Consider the following 20,330-nt stretch of genomic DNA (forward strand, 5'->3'; position numbering starts at 1 on the left):
AACTCATGGATGGATGGTGAGTTCGAGCAGTGTGTGTGCGTGCGTGTGTGTGTGTGTTCTCCCAGCGCTGGCCCCATGCTATTGCTTTGATGTGCTGTTTACCGACTTTGAAGTCATGTGTCGCTGCGAAATGAAGCATTTCTCACAGACATTGCGTTAAAACCCGCGTATTCGGTTTGGGTTGTTATTGTGTTGTTTTGAGGTTAGGTTAGAGTCTCTTGACTGTTTAAAGAGGATTCATGATGGTGTTATGGGACTCGCACACTTTTGTTTTTCTTGAGGGGTTTGAAGTTGAATGCAGTATGGTTTTTGTTTTATTTCCCACGGATTGGATTCGATCTCTCTTTATATCCGTAAGAAAATACTTTACGCGTTTCTTTTTAATGCTTTAAAACTGAGCGAATAGTTCAGAGACGCGGCTTAATGTGTTTTTAGGCTTATGTGTGTGTGCCATAAATTATGCATTTGAGAACCTTTGGTATCAAAAGTTGATGTTCTACTATGCTATGTTGTTTTTTATTAAAATTGCATGGAGTTTTAATATGCATTACGCAATTATACTTTCTTAGTGGTATCTAGACTAGTGCAAGTTTCTGTACTGTAGATGTACTGTAAGTAAGCATGCTTTTGATTAAATGGGTTTGCGTTTCATTGCGATTCGATTTCCGCGTAACGAGTCCATATTTGCGCGACATATATTTATATGCATAATTAAACATTGTGAACAGTAAAGTGAAAATCTGTTTTCTTGTGTCGCTGTTTTGAGTTTCTTGTCTTTTAAACTTGGAGTTTAGACAGTTATAGGTGTTTTATTTTTAATGCAATTGAGGATGTGATGTTTAATCGTTTTATTTTTGTAAAAAAATGTACAAACTGATTGACAGCGCAGTTTTCTTTGACTTTTTTTCAGTCGGTTTTTGATTCAGTCATTTCGGGGGGTGAATGAATGCAAACCGATTTATTTTTTATTTAATGTTTTTTTTTAGTTCGAAATAATAATATGCATTGAATTGAAACCAGGTCACTTTGATTGCACTCGACGAAGCCGATTGTACACCGCAAGCGCGCACAATGTAGATATGTGTGTGTCTGAAGTGACTCTTTTGAAGTTTTGGGGCGGATCTGGTTTTGATGAGATCAATACTTTGTGTTTCAGAGAGAAGCTCCCCTGCTGATTTAAGAGAGAGAGGAGATTACAGCTGAGCTTCACACTGAAGGCTTTGCTGCTGGAGCTGCAAGAGCCATGAATAGGACACTAACAGATCCTATGGTCAGTAGCTTCAGAGAAGATGACCCACGTCCACCGGTCCCAGGGGAAGAGGGTGAGACAACATGCCACCATTCCAGCAAACTGGCCATGATGAGACCGAAGGATCCTGTGAAAACCATTATGGCTGATCCTCGCTGTTCCACAGCCAGGAGGGATGAGGATGGACTCGGGGAACCTGAGGGCAGCGCGTCCCCGGACTCCCCTCTTGCCCGGTGGACCAAATCTTTGCATTTCCTTCTTGGGGACCAGGATGGTGCTCAACTTTTCCGGGCATATCTTGAACGTGAGAAATGTGAGGACACTTTAGATTTTTGGTTCGCCTGCAATGGTTTCAGGCAAATGGACCTCAAGGATACCAAAACGCACCGAGTTGCCAAAGCCATTTACAAGCGGTATATTGAGAACAACAGCGTTGTGGCCAAGCAGCTTAAACCTGCCACTAAGACCTTTATTAGGGATAATATTAAGCGTCAGCAGATTGACTCCGCAATGTTTGATCAGGCTCAAATGGAGATCCAGACGGCTATGGAGGAGAACGCCTATCAGATGTTCTTGACCTCAGACATATACCTTGAGTATGTCAGAACCGGGTGCGAGAACCCCAGTCATGTGAATCCCAATGGACTAGGAGGCCTAAAACTAGTGTGCGGATACTTGCCGATGCCAACTCTAAACGAAGAGGAAGAATGGAGTTGTAATGACTTTAAAGCCAAAGCTTTGGCCACTGTAGTGGGTCTGTCTGCCAACGCGCTACGGTCACCTCCTTCCCTTCGTGCAGCGGAAGCATTGGAGAAAAGCTACAGGTAAGACATCCAAACAAACTCTTTTTGCACTAAAAGTATAAGTTCCTACTGCTTTGTGTATGATAGGTGCAGCCTAGTGATTAAAGACCCAGTGTGGGTTGAAACATCACAAAGATTGTTTAATCTATGAGCTATCACTGTCCTTGAGCAAGACACTAATTTTTAGGTTACTCCAGAAGGATTCATTCTCTGCATGAGTGTCACTTTGGATGAATATATCAGGTTTGTGGGAAATTAATAAAGTGGTAATGAGTGTATTATACCGTTTCATGTAGCTAATGCACTTGAATTCTTGCTTTAAACATGAGAGGCCCTTTCTTGCAAGTTTGGGGCGGTTTGCTCTCACCTGGCTTGCATTACGCAGAGAGCGAGAGAGAGGGAGAGAGAGGGAGAAGGGGAAAAAACATCAATAGAGCAGCTCTTCCTTTCATGTAAATATTGTCTAGCACCAGGCCCTCTGCTGGCTCCACACAGTTTCCTCCGCTTTGAAATTCTTCTGCCGTTAGAGGATCATCTTCAAGGATCAAGGCTAGTTCACAATGCAAAATTGGTTTCAGCCGTCAAATAAGATAAAACAAGTGGCACACATCAAAAATGTCACTTATTCAAAAAGGAAACTGTTTTATCACCTAAAAAAAAAAAAAAAAAAAAACCTAACTCACAAGATTTAGCTTATTTTGATTGAAAATTACACGAGCTCTGTTAATGTATGTAATGTGTGTTTGACACCTTTTAGATGAGCTCTTGACGAGCGGTTGGGTTGGTTGTTCAAAGAAGTATATTGTCTGGGTTTGATGAATTAATACCCGTCACAGCACTTGAGGTTGTAAATGAGGTGACCCATCAAGGTGTGGTGCCAGACAAATGTTTATCCGTCTCAAATACAGCCCATTGGGAGTGTGATCTTGAAGAAGGTGACAGAACGTTTCATCTCTGCTTATCTTTGTCTGGTTGTTTATGTAGGAGATGATTAAGAACCAGACGAGAGTAAGCAAAGTCTTTTTTGATGCTATTCCCTGATTTCTGTTTGAAGAATGCTCCTTGAGCAGTCTGTTTTTCCTCTCTCTCTCTCGGGGCACTTTTTTTTTGTTCATCTGAAGCATGTGGAACTTATTTCTCTCTCTTTCTGCGTTTCTGAATCGAGTTATTCACAAAACAACACGCAGCAGCGGCTCCTCTGTGAGTCACAGAGACCGTGGCCTTCATCTCCTCCGCTTCTTATTTACCACCGTTCTCCTCTGATTTCAGCTGCCTCTCCTCGTACTTTTATCTAGGAAAAAACCCCGACGGATGGAGAATAAGCACACTTTTTGAGCGAGCGGAAAAGAAGGACAGAGGGGGGGTGAGGCACCTCATGAAAGAAAGCATGAATGAGGGGGTGAGCGAGGGAAGAATGTGAACCCAGCTGTGCTAAATACCTGACTCTGAGCGAGAGCTTCCAAAGGTCAGGTTTGAGTTGGGGCCGTAGGCTATAGTCCTGCTGGGTCTCCCCTCACAGCGCTGCTGGCAGTAGGCATTCTCATAAAGAGGAGGCCCTCCTTCCCCCTTCTTCTCTTCTTTCTTTCCGCTCTCTCATGTTCTTTATTTCTCTCTCACTCTCTCTCTCTCTCTCGGTCCGACTCAGGTTCTCTACCTCCTCCTCCTTCTCTTCCAGTGGAGCAGGAATGTGTCACAGCAGGAGAGAGGGGTATGGAGAGCGAAAGAGAGAGAGAGAGAGAGAGAGAGATCGGACGGAGGGAGCGAGGGAGGGGTGGGTATGTGGAGGAGGTGCCCTAGCAGAGGAAACAGCACAAGAGAAGGAATGACATGAAACGGGAAAGTTTTGGAAGGGGGAGGTAAAGTGAGGAACGGGGTGCCTGGCCCAGACAAAAGGCCCCAGATATGCTCCACTGAGGGGAAGTGGCATTGGCAATTCACACAGATGTGCTGCTCACTTAACTTTCCCCCTGATCAGCCCTCACCGAGCTGCCCCAGGGGGGAGGTGGGGCAAGGGAGATGAAAGGGAAGAAGAGAGAAAAGACAAACTGAGCTTGAGTTCCTCCCCCCACCATCAAGAAAAAAAAAGACTAGTAAAAATAGCTGGACCCTTTTCACAAACATAAGGGGAGGCCATGGTGGAAGCTTTTTTCTTTTGCTCTAAATGGCAAAACTAATATGTGACCCGGTACCACAAAACCAGTCAGAAGTCCCATGGGTATATTTGTGGCAATAGCCAACAATATGGGTCAAAATTATCATTTTTTCTTTTATGCCAATATCATTAGTATATTAAGATCATGTTCCATTAAGATATTTTGTAAATGTCCTACCGTAAATATATCAAACACGTATTATTAGTAGTAATATGCATAGCTAAGGACTTCATTTGGACAACTTTAAAGGAGATTTTCTCAATATTTAGATGTTTTTAGCATCCCCAGATTCCAGATTTTTAAATAGTTGGCCAAATATTCTCCTATCATACATCAATGTAAAGCTTATTTTATCAGCCTTTATATGATACATGATTCTCAATTTCAAAAAATGTTACCCTTATGACAGGTTTTGTTGTCCAGGGTCACATATTTGTATGATATCGTAACATTTTTATTTTTATTCAGGGTATAAAACTGATGTTTTAATCCAGCCAGAATCATAGTCTGCTCAAGTGCGTTACATACTTTCTTGCTTTACTCTGCTGGTGGTAACTATCCCCTGAGGGTAAGATGGCAAACCTTCAAATGTCTGTCCCATTAACTGGATACATGACCTTTTTTGTTTTGTTTTACGGTGACAAAAGTTAGTCAAGCTATGCTAAATTTATAGCTAGCTAAATTCCCCCTTCAAGCTGTTGCTCTGCCATGACAGTACTTTTCATGAAAGAGAAGTTCTCTTTGGGGCAAGGCTGAGAATGCAGAGGAACACATTTGTGACCCTGAACCCCAAAACCAATCATAAGGGTATTTTTTTGTAATACATCTGAGATGTATACATCACCAGAAAGCTGAATAAATAAGCTTTTCATTGATGTGTGGTTTGTTAGGATGAGAGTCGAGATACAACTATTGGAAAATCTGGAATCTGAGGGTGCAAAAAAAAATCAAAATATTGAGAAAATTGCCTTTAAAGTATATATATATATACATATATATATATATAGTAGGAAATGTACAAAATATCTTCATGGAACATGATCTTGATATCCTAATAATTTTTGGCATAAACAAAGAATGTATAATTTTGACCCATACTAAATATTGTTGGATATTGGCTCAAATATGCCTGTGAGACTTATGACTGGTTTGAGCTCCAGGGTCACATTTGGGTAAGTGATACACATTTGGATCAGTCCCTTAAGAGTAAGCTGGGGTTAAGTGTCTTGCTCAGTTGTAAATTCATGAATTAACCAAGCAACCTTTCAGTTACCAGCTTTGAGATTTAACAACGACACCATCTTTTCAACTAAAAACCGAAATATTTTGTGTCCCCTGTAGGTCCTACAGACGCAGTGACCCGGGAAACCCGTATCGTGTTGCGTCCGGTTATAGTTTTGCCCCTGCCACCAGTGCCAATGACAGTGAGGTCTCCAGCGATGCCCTGACAGATGACTCTATGTCCATGACAGACAGTAGTGTGTAAGTGTCTCAGATCAACCAAAGAATATGTGTCTACCCGTTGAGCATCATACACCAATTTGTACGGGATAGCTTGAAATATGCATAGTGCAGTGTATCTTTAAACTATGGTCATCTCTCTCGGGCTGTTAGCAGACATTAAGCATTTAGTCATGGTAATGAGATGGTATACACTGGCATTTAAATGCATTTATGAGATGTTTTAATGCATTGCTGGAGGGGCTTTGAATGGACCCAAGAGAAGACCCCTCAGATAATGTGCTTCCTCTATCCGTTAATTAAAGCTAATGTTTGCAAATTCATCAACAGGAAATGACACTGGCTAGTTTGTCTTCCTTTTTTGCTCGTGTTTTTCTCCCACATGGCTTTGATCTTCAAGGGCTTTCTTTTCAAACTTTGCACAGCATAGTCACCAAAGACATAGTCATTATTTATTGGTTTTGCCATTGTCCCAGGGAAAAAAGGGAGGGGTTAACTCGCCATGTGGACCATAAGACACTCATCGAGGTGCTTTGGCAGTAAATTAAAGGAATCCCAACTCGCAGGGAGGTTTGGTATGAGCCCACCGTGGCTGGAATGGAGGGATTCGGTGTCAGCTAGGCCTTTGAGAGGTTAGCCATTTCTGGAGCACAAGAGCAGGTCACCTGGGATTAGGGTGTTTGGGACCCCCATCCCCCAGACTCTCACGTACGCCACCCATTCAACCCCACCTCCGCCTGAAAGCACCCCCCCCACCCCCTGTGTTTGTGGCAGAGGCAATTGTGCGAGTGCATAGCTAAGTGCAGAGAGTGAGAAATAAAGTGCATGCTGGATGAAAGGCTTAACTGAATCGCTTTCAGCCCATTGTTAGGCCCCGGGAGCTTAGAGGGATAAGAGGGTGGCTGGCTGCTTTGAAAATTACTTGCACAAGTGAATAGGAGATTCCCATAAAGCACAGCCAGCCTGTGACACCCCAAAGCCCAGAACAGAGAAAGTGTCTGTGGACAGTGGGCTGATTGAACCGAAGATTAATATTTTGATAGGTGTAACCATTCAGTATTTGAATGTGCAACAGCGTCTTCTGTGACTCGTCCTCTTACTAAACTCATTTCCCGCTTGAAGTATGTCTTTAATAGTAGAAAGTGCAGACTTCAGAGTGAAATAAAACTTTATAAGACATTGATTTCCAGTGATTTAACTCATTTTTAGACATTGCATTTCTTATTTTATTTTTTGTTTTTCTTCACGTCACTTTGAAGTAGCATACACAATGGGAAAAAAATCTTTATTTAATAGTAGAAACTGTAGATATTAATTCAAATTAATGAGTGAAACAACACTTTATCAAACGTTTACTTGTTCTGATTTTTTTTTTATCTCCATTCTCCTCCTGTTCATTGACTTTAGCCATTGCATTTCTTATTTTATCTTTTGTCCTTATTCACGCCACTTTGATGTATGTCTTTAATAGTAGAAACTCCAGCAAAGGTTATGACATTAAAACTGAGTAAGTCTAAACTTTATCAAACATTTACTAGTTCTGAAAGCACTAATTCTTACTGAATTTTTTTGATCTCCATGCTCCTGTCCAATGATTTTACCCTTATTTAGCCATTGCATTTCTTATTTTATTTTTTGTCTTTATTCGCGGCACTTTGAAGTACATACGCAGTGGGAAAAACAGCCTCTGTGTTCTTTATTTAGAGGCTGATTTGATTGGAATAGCTGCGTTTTTATTTGAGTTAAAAGGCACGGCGTTAAATCAGAATCTGAATTCCAGATAAAGGGAGGGAGGGAGCGAGGGAGGGGAGGAGAAGTGGGGGAAATTTTGCTTATATCTTATTTATGGATTTACTTGGACGCTAGGGAATGCCGCTGCGCCGACTTCAAACATTACCTTATCTTACAAACCAGCCTTTTGATGTGCGCAAGATCAGAGGCTGACTGCAGAGCGCTTGCCAAATGAAGATTGGAGCGACGGCTTTATGCGCATGACTGTGAGCTTTCAAAGACGTGCTGGAAACTGCATTTGGGCTAGGTCATACACTTCAGAGTCAGAACAGAGCAAAGGAAACTGGCCTGGATGAGAAAGATGTCTGGCTTTAGAGGCAAGAAAGGGCGAGATTGAAGAGGTGGAGGTTTAGGAACATTCTGCCGTGGATTTAGATGGATTAGGAGTGTTTATGGAAACACGAGCCGTCTTTTCATTGTAATTGGTAACGTCATAAAGATGTCAAAAGCGCTTGATTGTGCGTTGGCATTAGTGGCAACGTTTGTTTTGCCGCTCTTTGGTTTTGAGCGTGCCCCCGAGAAAGACAAGAGGGAAGATTTGGGGTTCTGGATGATACTGAAAGGAAAGTCATGGGGTTTGCGGTTTTTAGTTTGCACAGGGTGTGAGAGTGTCTTCTGGTTCATTACTTCAACAACAAACTAAGTGTTGATCTGTACAGGTTTTGAAACCCTCTATTGTGTATTTATGCTTGTGTGTGAGTATGGACAGTGAATAACCTCCATCGTTCTCTGTGTCCTGATAGAGATGCCATCCCTCCTTACAAGCTGGGAAGTAAAAAGCAATTACAGCGAGAGATGCAGCGCAACATGAGGATGAACGGCCAAGTGTCTCTACCTCCGTTCCCTGTAAGTGTCTTTTCCATTCTTCTGAACTACACACATAACTCCAACATCACCCCCAATTAAATATCATTACCCTCTTATGCTTGTGGACCGTCTGTGTTGTGTTGTGTTGTGCTCTTTCTCGGATAATGACTCTTAATAAACTGCCACACCGCACTAAATGAGTCTGTTTTATCCCGGGGCACCAAAATCAACAGTCTCTCTCTGAGAGCGCTTTGATCAGCGGATGAATGGGGCTGACTTCAAGGGAAGTGACAACTTCCAACTGAGCTGCACCCTTTTTAGTCCTCCAACAGCACCCTCCATCCCCCTCTCCCTCATTTCCTCCCTGAAAGCGGGAAAAAAGAGATGGTCAATTTGTGTTTGGAAAGAGGTTTTTGGAAAGACAACTTGTTAATTAAGTCAAACAAACCCGTATCCACACTCCTCATCCTTTCTTACTCTCCTTTTTGTTTCTTTCCGGTCACTCTTTATGCACTTGTACTCCCAAAAGGATTCAGACAGCAGATATTATGTTTTACTAGTGTGTGCAGGACACTATAGTTCATTTATGTAAGTGAAGGAGAGCCGAATAAAGTAAACTGTGACATATTATACCCATAAATTCTTCATACAGTGACTGCCAGTAAAAATGTGGGTCCAAAATGATTCAGACACTTTGAGCTGAGCATGTCTTGCTGAAGTGTTTTCTCTTTAACTGCTAATGTGACCTTTGACACCACAGACTGGACAAAATGAAGCATTGCTTGGTCATTGGTTGAGCTAAAATGGTTTAATCTAATTGTGTCCTTAAATTTAACAGCTGATTGGTTGATCGTAATCCATTACACACCTTTCTATCAAAGTTATCTGACATTATCAAGATGAGTGTGTTCTGTCACAGTTTAGTCTCTGAGCTCTTGTCATATTTTATTACCATTTTCTAAACTATAGCGAATAAACTGTGATCATGTGAGAAAATGTTGAAGGTGTCTGAATACATTTCGGTTTGACTGTCCATGCAATTTCAAGTTTTGTTGAAAAAACTTCCCTTTTTCTGTGTTGTCTCTCTCTCTCTTTCTCTTTCCTTCCTTGTAATATTTCCCTTCTGATTTGGTGATGACTGGCTGCCTCTCCCAGGATGTTACTTTTTAGGCGGCAGGGGCCCAGAGCTTGCTGCAAGTCTCACCAGCAACTCGTCTCGCTTTCTTCTCTCTTTCGTCTTTCCCTTCATCTTCACAAAGAGACGGAAAGCCAAATCAAGAAAGGCAGGGCACAAAATAATAATAAAAATAATAAGAAAGTGATAGAAAATCCTTGTGTGAGACGCACACATGGGGAAGGAGGATAATGTGGCTACTGTAGCTCAAAGGTGCCCGCTGTCGTTGGGGGGGAATAAATTACCTCTGTGCTTCTGATCTCCCACCGCTTGACTCCTCTAGTGGCGGCGCACATCTCGCCATCTTACTTTCTCTTCTTTTAATCCCCCTCTCTTTCCTTTTTTCTTTGCCTCCCTCCTTTTTCCCCCTGTCGATATGTGACTTTTATTGCTAGATGTAAAGCCAGTGTCCCTGCCGCCCCTGGTGAGCGTTTGATATTTGACGAGGGCTCTTTGAAGCTGCCTCACTTCACAGGCCGGGCTGATGGCTTGGTTGCACTACAGAGGGAACAAGCCGAGGCTCCTTAGAGCGTGACCAACTGCTCATGCCGGCAGCGGCCCATGCCAGTGGTGTGGGGCATGTGTTTGTGTGAGCATTGGATGGGCAGTGGCCTTATGCAGGGCGGGCAGCTGTAGAAATCAACCCCTCCTGTCCTGTCTGGTCTTCTTGCTAATCTGTATCTCTCTCTCTCTGGTTGTGCAGAGGACACGGCGGCCACCTAAGGAGATGACTCCCGTGGAGCCAGCAGCCTTTGCAGCACAGCTGATAGCCAGACTGGAGCGTCTGAAGCGGGAACAGGAAACCATGAGCTCCCTGGAGGAGAGACTTCAACAGATTCAGGAGGTTTGTATTGCTGCGAATCTCTAAAAATGGAAGAATTCACACTTGCACGATATTCAAACTCATCAGATCACTTTTCTTTTCACACTACACGACTATCTGTGGAATCATTCAGTCACTGCGACGACTCTGATCTTTCAAATGCTCATATTCTTGTGCCATCCTCAATAATCCTGGGCCTGGTTTCTCCCGAAGTTTATTTTTCTCCATCATGCCCTGATGGAGTTTGGGTTCCTTGCCACTGTCGCCTTTGGCTTGGCTTGCTCAGTGGGGGACGCTAAAATTATGATCAAAGTTATTTAACTAAATATACAAATAAAATTAATTAATTAGGTCTTATTTAATTCTATAAACTATAATACTGATTGCCCACATTATCGCTATATGATAAATTAAAATAAGCTGATAACATCACCGTTTTCTCAAAAATGACTTCAGCCAAATCAAATTTTGTTGTAATATTGTCCTGTTTAACACTGTGAAGCTCCTTTGAAACAATTGGCATTGTAAAAGCGCTATATAAATAAAGGAGGTTTCAGAATGCATGACTGTACAAGAGGATGAATCGCAGACAAATGTGGCTTGTCTGCAAACTCTGCTTCACAACCTGAATGAGCACTGATTTGCCTATAATTTCAGGCGTTTGTCGCATAGACCTTAAAAAGAAAATATGGACGACACACTTCGCTACCTTCCACGGAAGAAAAGTGAAGCCGCCAACGTCTGAATATGACTTGGACATCTTGCGCCGATTTGTGACCCGAGTCTGTGCAGTAAAGGGCAGGAAGTAGAGCCGCGATATCAATAGCCCGCACACACTCTCGCAGATGCAGAACAATTCGTTATTTTGGTGTGAAATATACAGCTATGGAAAAGTAGAAATACATTTTAAAGCTAAAGCTCCAATCTCCTCCCAAAAAGCCCCAAAAAATGTCCTCAGTGACTACTTCACTCAGAAACCATCTTTGGAGAAAAATAAATATTTGAAGTGTAATTTTATTGTTTCGTTTGTCCCACGTCCCATTACATTACACAGAGAGGATGGGGTTTATGATCTATATTGGGATCAGCCACCTGGGGGCGATTGGGTTAGCTTCAGTTTTCAGGACTCGTGTGGCATGCTTGATTTGTCTGCGATTTCGCAAAACTGTCGGTGAGGCTAAAATCGTGCAGCTCTGCATTACACTTCACAGTAGTGAACTTTATTTCTATAGCGCTTTTACAATGACGATTGTTTCAAAGCAGCTTCACAGTGTTAAACAGGACAATATTGCAACTAAATTTGATTCGGCTGTACAGTTGCTCTGGTGAAAACAGTGATGTTATCAGCTTATTTTAATTGATCATATAGCGACAATGTTGGCAGATCAATGCTTAGAGTTTATACAATTAATTAAGACCTAATACATTTATTTTATTTGGATATTTAGTTAAAGAATTTGGATCGAAATTTTAGTGTACTCAACTGAGCGAGCCAAGCCAAAACCTATATTGATTTTACTGTTTGTAAAACTGCATTTCTGTGTGCGTTTATAGGAGGAGGAGCGGGATGAATCGGAGGTGTCTGGAAGCAGTGCGTCCCACTCTCTGCCTTTGCTACCTCCTGGCTCTTGCGAGGAGGACCCCCAGGCTATCCTGGACGAGCACCTTTCCCGAGTCCTCAAGACCCCCGGCTGTCAGTCTCCGGGAATGCTTCGGCATTCCCCACGCTCCCGCTCTCCCGAACAGCGCCCCCTGCCTCGGGGTGGTCCCAGCACTAGGTCGCAGTCTGGCTCTGTGAATGGATACGCGCCAGCCAAGACCTTCATCTCCAGGCAGTCAACCAAGCACATCCATCACCACTACATCCATCACCACGCGGGACCCAAAAGCAAGGAGCAGATTGAGGCGGAGGCGACCCAGCGGGTGCAGTGTCTGTGCCACGGGGCTTCAGACTGCGGGTCCGTCCCCTACATTCGCAGCCGGAGTCTGGGCCGAGAGCAGTGTGGCAGCCCTTCAGAAGTGGCCTTAGGGTAAACTCCAGCTTTTTTCATTGCTTTTTATTGTGGCATCCTGGTGTCAATACATCAACTTATTTGATGTTCCTGCTTCTAGGCATTGCAGCTCTTTATCCAAGCGTTTGTGTAAATCTGGAGAGGAGGTGAACACTGAAGGGTTGGAGGGCAGTCTCCTCCAGCTGCCGACTGACAGCACAGACCGCTCCCAAAACGTATGGCAGTGGATCCTGGAGAGCGACCGACAGACGAAGCACAAGCCCCACAGGTCTGTCTTGCAACTCTATGGTCATGTCTGTGTTGTAACTTTCGTTCTGCTGAAAAATGTTGTGCTGCTACCGATGTCTAGTTCGGATTAGAGAGTGAGGGTTCTCTTTTTGTTGCTGAATTGAGCAATAAGTTTGAAGATATAGGTTTACTATCTGGCCTCTGCTTGCCTTGATTCCTGTGCGTATTTTGGGGCTTTCGCCCCGGAGGAACATTTTCATAGTTCCTAGAGCTATTGGCGGAAGTGCTCGGATTTACAGTGTTTATATGTGACCCTGGAGCACAAAACCAGTCCTAAGACTCACGGTTATATTTGTGGCAATAGCCAACAATTTATTGTATGGGTCAAAATGATCAAATTTTCTATTATGTCAAAAATCATTAGGATATTAAGATCATGTTCCATGAAGGTATTTAGTACATTTCCTACCGTAAATCTATCAGAAATGTATTATTAGTAGTAATATGCATTGCTAAGGACTTCATTTGGACAACTTTAAAGGAGATTTTCTCAATATTTAGATGTTTTTGCACCCTCAGATTCCAGATTTTCCAATAGTTGTATCTCGACTCCTATCCTAACAAACCACACATCAATGGAAAGATTATTTATTCAGCTTTTCAGATGATGCATAAATCTCAGTTTATAAAAATGTACCCTTATTACTGGTTTTGTGGTCCAGGGTCACATGTTAGTATTAGACAATTGAGCACATTGCATTATGGGACAGTATTCCCATGCAGTGGGCTCAGTTGTGTACTGTATATTTTGGTAAATGTAGTAAGCCATTCTAGTATGCCATTCATAAAAAATGATCTGCGTATTAGGCACAGTATACGTGCCATATGTGAAGAAACTGTCAGAAGTCATAAACGCAATTTGCGTCACTTCAGAGTTCCTACTGGCAGTGCGAATGCAACCTGTAAAATGTTCCTGGGGAAACTTTTAGTTCTCGGGGAATAACTCTGGTGTTTAGTTCCTTAAACTACCAGGTGCGGTTTACTTACTTGGTCGAACTGTCTGTTGTTGCAGCACTCAAAATGTAAAGAAGATGCACTGTTTGGATTCCTCGCGCACACACACCTGGGGAGGAGGCGGCAGCAGCGGGCATCTCCGCGCACACCAGCCTGCACACCCCTTCGTTCAGGACCCCGCCATGCCACCTCTACCCCCTCCCAACACCTTAGCACAGCTGGAAGAAGCCCGCAGACGCCTGGAGGAAGTTTCCAAACCCTCTAAACAGAGGTACGAGTTCCCGTCAACACCTTTTTTCTTTTTTACACTCCATATGCAATTTCCTTCTAAAAAAAACCTATTGATTGATGTCAATATTGATTATATTGGTTCCACTTCACAGGCATTCAACATCAAGCCTTCAGAGAGACAAGAGTCACCCAGTGCCTGTTCAAAATGGCAGTTCAGTGCTTCAAACAGACGAGTATGTATTTCCTAATTGTCATCTTCCTCGCACTCTTATTCATTGTTCAGTGATGATACACACACACACACACACACACACACACACATACACATTTGCATCCAGCACGACAGTCATCAAATGCTTTGCTCTTGGTCTTTGGGCATGGCCAGTATTTAAAGTGTAAGGCATTGGCCACCGGATGGCAAAACCATTTTACAATTTTAATTGGCTGACCTTTAGTCATAGTCTATGGCTGGGATGCACTTTCTGATGTAGCATTTATGAAGTATGGGTCGTAAAGGATACATTTTAAAATGTAAATGTCTGTGGAGGAGCTCTGGTCTACCCAAATTGAAAAGCTTCCCATACCCACATACAGTGGTCTAAATACACAATTTTGGTGTCGTTTTACAAGAAGCCCTTTGAAGTTACATACAAAACACTGCTAAATGTGATAAACATTTAAGTGTTTGTTGTCTGAGCAGCAATAAACAGTCAGCACCCTGCAGACAGTTTGTTTCCAGCAAATGCAAATACTGGAAAAAATATATTTTGTGACACTGGGATATTGCATTTATCCCCCTGTATATGGGGAGAAGTGTATATTGGAGCGATTCGGGTAGGTGGAAATCACCTAAAAAAAGGTAATATTCCTCCCTTCAGATCCTTTTGAATAAACCTTGCATAGATAAAGACAAAAACTATTTTTTCCAGTATTTGCTGCCATCTATTAGAAACAGCCGGAACTGTCTGCAGGGTGCTAGAGCACACAGGGCCTGAGTTATACACTTTCTAAAATTAATTTATGACCAAAAATATCTAAAAGCACCTCTTTTTGGGCTGGGGGTGGTTACCCTATTACAGTGGTTACCCTATTACACCTATTACAGCTCAGAAAACATATACTTAAATGTTTATCACTTGCAGTGTTTTATGTAACTTCAAAGGGTTTCCTGTAAAATGACACCTACATTGTGTATTTAGACCACTGTATATGTGGGTATGGGAAGCTTTTTTTATTTTGGTAGGCCAAATCCAGGTGGAAATCCCCAAATATTGTCCCAGAGCTATAGGAGGTTAAACTCAAAGCACTGCTTTTGAATGAGCTATTGACTATTGAGTGAACTATTGACTAAAACACTGTTCTGTTGTTTTTTTATTTGTTTTATTAGTGTGCTTAACCTAGACAAATATTAACCTAGTCGTGGACTAATATTTAAAGTGAACAAACTTGAACTTTGATAATTAGGGTTTAAAGTTCAAGTCATTAATCCTATATACGAGCAACTGTAATAGTGATTTATTGCCTTAGCAATCACCACTTATATGCTACCACCTAATCAAATCCTGATAAAAACAAGTCACACACAAAATCTTTCCTGGTATGAATTTAAATGTTTTGCATGCCGCCTTTGAGGGATCTTAAAGGCCTAGCTGGCATTTTCCTCTGCTGTGATTTATCTGTACATTTGTGTTAATCTGTGTTTGTCTTTGCAGACCAAAAGATCCCAAGAAGATGTCTGGTTGCCACAGTAGTTTGGGCTCAGAGACCGTGGTCACGTACTTCTTTTGCGGTGAGGAAATCCCGTACCGCCGCATGATGAAAACACACAGCCTCACACTTGGACACTTCAAGGAACAACTACGGAAAAAAGGCAATTACAGGTATACTCTCAATTCCAACTTTATTAAAGGCTGCTGAAGACTTTAAATTTGTATACAGTCAAACCAAAAATGATACAGACACCAGATATAATGTTTTACTAGTGTAAGCAGGACACTATAGTTAATTTATGTAAGTGAAGGAGAGCAAATAAAGTAAACTTTATACCCATAAATTCTTCATACAGTGACTATCAGTAAAAAATGGGTCCAAAAGAATTCAGACACTTTGAGCTGAGCATGTTTTGCTGAAGTGTTTCTTTAATTGCTAATGTGACCTTTGACAACACAGACTGGACAAAATGAAGCATTGTTTGGTCATTGGTTGAGCTAAATTGGTTTCTGAACTATAGCGAATAAACTGTGATCATGGGAGAAAATGCTGAAGGTGTCTGAATACATTTTGGTTTGACTGCATAATGCTTTCGCCATTGTTTACTTTTAGCACTTTTCAAGCTATTAGTCGATGTGTTTTGACACTGGTTGTGTAGGTCTCTGCTTCTCTGCGATGTTTACTGTAAGTTATTTACATTTGCAGCAAGTATGGAGTTAAGACGACAGGAAAGAGAGAGGGGTGGGCGCACAGAGAGAGAAAGAATGAGGGAATTTTAACTGTAGCCGTTTGGTCACATCTGGTATTGATTTCATCTTAAGGCACATTTAATAAGCAGCTCTTTGAAGCCCAGGCCTTTCATTTGATGCACAAAGACTCGCACACATTTTTCAACAATTGTATCAAGCTACGTTGCTCTTCATGCATTTGTGTGTGTTTACATAAGACTATCGTTGTTGTTTTTTTAATGATTGTTTCTCATTTATATCAAAGACTCTCTTTGTTTTGGCCTTTCTATTTGAATGGGGCATTGTTGCCAATGGTGTTGCTTGATCATGGTGGCCCATTTAAACAGCTGAGAAACTTTTCCTGGTAATTATGCTGGTTATAGCTTTTAAATGCTCCTTGACCAAAATCTTTAATGCTCCACGTTGATTCATCTAGATAACCCTAGTTTATCAATTCTGTGTAAAATAGTTTGCTCGAAGCCTGTATTGCATAGGAATATTGAGAAATTCCCAATGTTAAGGACCCCTCTCTGACCACGCACATTTTCAAGGGAAAGAGAATTCAAAGCTGATGGTTTTAATCGCAGAAAATGTGTGGAGTCGGGTCATTTCAACATGGCAGAAATTCAACAAAGAACAGTACTGCCAGAGTTGCCAGACGATATTGGTGCCAGATGTTGCGAAGAGAAAATCTTGCCATATAAAACATGTTCCAATGGAAAGACTTCTTTCTCTTTTTCTTTCTTTCTTCTTTTTTTTCAAACAAATAAGAGCCATGCTGCCCTTTTGAAGATTTTGCGGAGTAGGATGTAGCTTATTCTCCAGAAATAAGGATGTATTTATGTGCCATGTATTCTAGTTTGTCCCTCATTTATGAAGTTGGGCAGTGGGAAAACAATGGATTGTTTCCGACATATTGAAAGTAGAAAAGAAACTTTGTTCTCGTTGGTTGTTGTTTTGAGTCATGGTTATTCCTCTGTGTGTGTGTGTGAGTGTGTTTTATGTGCACTGTTTCTATGACTTGGTGGTGTTTGCTTGTAAAAACCTAGCATGCACCGCAGCGCAATTTAGTAAGAGGGGGCATTTTCCATTACAAAGCCAATTACTGAGGCAAACCTCACCACTCCCTCCCCTCCCACTGCTTTCTCTTCCTTCTGGAGGAGGTGGAGATCATTAGTGCATCAGAGGTGGAGGGAAAGAGACAAATCGGACAATAGAAACGAGGCAAAAAGGCTATCCATCAAGGTCAAACACTAGATTAAGCTCCGACTCATCCCCATAACAAAGTGCCAATGAAAAAAAGTTAGTGTAGACTCCTCGGCACCCAAAAATGTCAACCCTTGTGAACGATCCCCGTCATTTGCTAACAGAGCTCCCAATTAGACACCAGAGGCCTGACCAGAGGTAGATGGGTGGTAGTGTTTAACAGACCCTCTAATTTAGGCTAAAGCACCTCTTTGTCCCCCAAATAGCGGAGTGCAACGCAGGATAGCATTAGTGTCTGATACATGTAATGGGCCGGCTCCACAGTGCGACCATTTCACTCGCATTTGCGACTAAAATAGATGTGTGCGAATCGTACTTTGCATATTCTTCTGGAGCATGTGTGTGATTTAAACAATCCCTGCGGATCAGTTTTCTTAGAGATCAGAGTAAGATCAGAAAAAGTCGTTAAATGGTATATAACATTGATCGTTTTAAGGCGTCTTATATTTTGAGGATTGAAAAACATAAATCGCGATACTACCTAATGTGATTTATTAAACTTCAAAAGGTTATTATTTCATTAAATAAATGTGAGCGCATCACGTTTCAAAGCCTGAAGGTGGCGCTGCTGTGCGTTCGACAGGCTCGCGCAACAGTTCAGTCAGTGAATCGCACACATTTATGGCAGCCATTGCTTTTGTAATAATCATGCAGTAAATATATCAGAAATGTATTATTAGTAATACAACTTCATTGGGGCAACTTTAAAGTAGATGTTCTCAATATTTAGATTTTGTTGCACCCTCAGATTCCAGTTTTTCAAATATTGTCCCATCCTAACAAACGAAAACGAAAGCTTTCAGATGATGTATAAATCTCAATTTCTTTCAAAAATTAACCTTATGACTGGTTTTGTGGTCCAGGGTCACATATAGTAACATGTTGTAATTGTTTATCTCGCAATAATAAAACATAGGCATTTAAAAATAAGAGTCCCGGTGTATTTCAGGCTTGTTTATTAAATAAAAGTCACGCCATGTGTCCAATTTCCACCCAATATATGTAAATGCAGAAATATAGTTGCGGCCCTAAAGTTTCTAAATGCTCTCCTAAATTTTTCAACTTAGGAGCACAGGTGCACCTTGGGGGGGAAAGTTAGCATCAAGCCCTGCATAGGCTTGGAAGACAGAAATGTTTTTTTTTTTTTCTGTAATGAAAAGATATCTTTTGACCTATAGGTGCTGGTTATAGCAGTTTTTTGACCATACATTTGCTCTGTTTCAGGTACTACTTCAAGAAGGCCAGCGATGAGTTCGAGTGTGGTGCTGTTTTTGAGGAGGTCTGGGACGACTGCACAGTTCTGCCCATGTATGAGGGCAAAATCCTCGGCAAAGTGGAGAGAATGGACTAAATGAACATGACGTGGACTTACCCAGCACTCGAGACTAACTCGTTTTTATGAAGCTTAAGAAGTTTAGGCGTACCAAGCTATTGAAGGAATACTAGCCAATGAAGTACAGAGGCATCTGAACCAGCAATGCATCGTGAGAAATCGTTCGGGAAAACGAATGACCAATGAAGATGCAGTCTAACCACTTGCTTGTTTGGACTACAACATGCCAACGATGAACTGCTGACCAGCATTTGTGATGAATATAGATGTGTATACGTGTGTCGAATGCGAGAACGTGTGCATGAGAGGTGCTCATATGTACACAAAGTTATAATATGCTTCTGTCACAAGTTAAAGACTTTATTGCTATTTATTAAACTGTCATTCCCCTCATACCTGTGTTCAGATGATGGACAAGCTGCTTATTTGATAGATTGGGAGATCTTTCCAATGTGTTATTCATGCATGGACGGATGTCTAGAGTCACCTTAACTCAACAGACTGTACCAGGAATCGTCTCTTCTGGCCAATGAGAACGAACTGCGCCTCTCCAAACCGCTCTGCTGATTGGGTGGACATTTCAACCTTTAACGCCCAGCCAATAGTCGTTGCATCTTTAGTGCCTTTGGTTTAAGGTCCAGACATTGCACAGGAACCAATAGCCTTCAAAAGAAAATAGGAAGTCATACTATTTCAGAAAACTTAACTTAAATTCAGCATGGTCTGGCAGATCAGAGAGTGAGCATGGAAAGGGTTAATGTCCTGTGTAAACGTCGAGTGGAAAGACCTGGAGTAGCCGATTTGAAACCGCCCAGCTCCAGGGCAAAATGCATTGACATGAGTGGATAAGAACATGCCATTGCTAGTGTATTATACAGTACCTGTGCCTACATGGATACCATGCTGTGTGCTGCCCTGTTTCAGGGTGTGAATATTCCCTTGCTTTTCTGAGGGGTTTATGTTTAAAATAAGTTTTTTATGCTTTGGATATCTTGTAATCATGACATTACTTTTCAGTGTTCCCCCCTCCCCCCAATTTTGTTCGTGTTCCACTTAAAATGTAAATTATGCATTATATAGAGCTCCATTTTAAAGACGACTTGGTACTTTAATTATTGTAATTATGAAGAGATGTAGCCTTTATTAAAATTATATTTTTTAAATGAACACCCAGTTGTTTGTGTGCTTACTGTGTGTTTGAGGTGATATTGTTTTCTATGTATTATTATTATTTAAAAGTAAAAAAAAATCTTGATTACATGGGCATTTTGGGGCCTTTACTGTGCTCAAACTCTTGAACGGAGTCTGAAAAATTGGTCCATATATCAAAGATGCTTGCATGCATTAGTATGAAACTCAGTGCACTTATAGACCTCATCGGGCCTAACATCTTTCATGCCCTAAGTTGTACGTCAGCCCAACAGGAAGTGAGCTATTATGGGTTGTTGGGGAAAAGCATGCTCTGGAATTTGATGTACTCCTCTTAGGCGATTAAACTGATCAGCGCCAAACTCAGTCAGCATGAAGTCAAGACACTGAGAATGCTA

General features: G+C 41.7%; 2 protein-coding genes across 2 annotated transcripts in view; both read left to right on the forward strand.

Moving 5' to 3' along the window:
- Window positions 1–1,295, forward strand: part of cep112 (centrosomal protein 112) — a 299,282-nt gene extending 297,987 nt beyond the window's left edge. Inside the window, exon 27 of the mRNA XM_067424733.1 lies at window positions 1,157–1,295. Coding sequence (XP_067280834.1) covers window positions 1,157–1,175 — 19 coding nt within the window. The 3' untranslated portion in view covers window positions 1,176–1,295. The remainder of the gene's footprint in view (window positions 1–1,156) is intronic.
- axin2 (axin 2 (conductin, axil)) lies at window positions 1,244–19,950 on the forward strand. Its single transcript, XM_067424753.1, has 10 exons — window positions 1,244–2,073; window positions 5,547–5,687; window positions 8,201–8,303; window positions 10,142–10,282; window positions 11,816–12,291; window positions 12,374–12,541; window positions 13,574–13,786; window positions 13,899–13,979; window positions 15,459–15,626; window positions 18,675–19,950. The coding sequence occupies exons 1-10, from the start codon at window positions 1,244–1,246 to the stop codon at window positions 18,799–18,801; spliced, it is 2,448 nt and encodes an 815-aa protein (XP_067280854.1). The 3' UTR covers window positions 18,802–19,950.
- The last annotated feature ends 380 nt before the right edge of the window (window positions 19,951–20,330 follow it).

The sequence above is a fragment of the Pseudorasbora parva genome, chromosome 2 (assembly GCF_024679245.1).
Source record: "Pseudorasbora parva isolate DD20220531a chromosome 2, ASM2467924v1, whole genome shotgun sequence".
Classification (NCBI taxonomy): domain Eukaryota; kingdom Metazoa; phylum Chordata; class Actinopteri; order Cypriniformes; family Gobionidae; genus Pseudorasbora; species Pseudorasbora parva.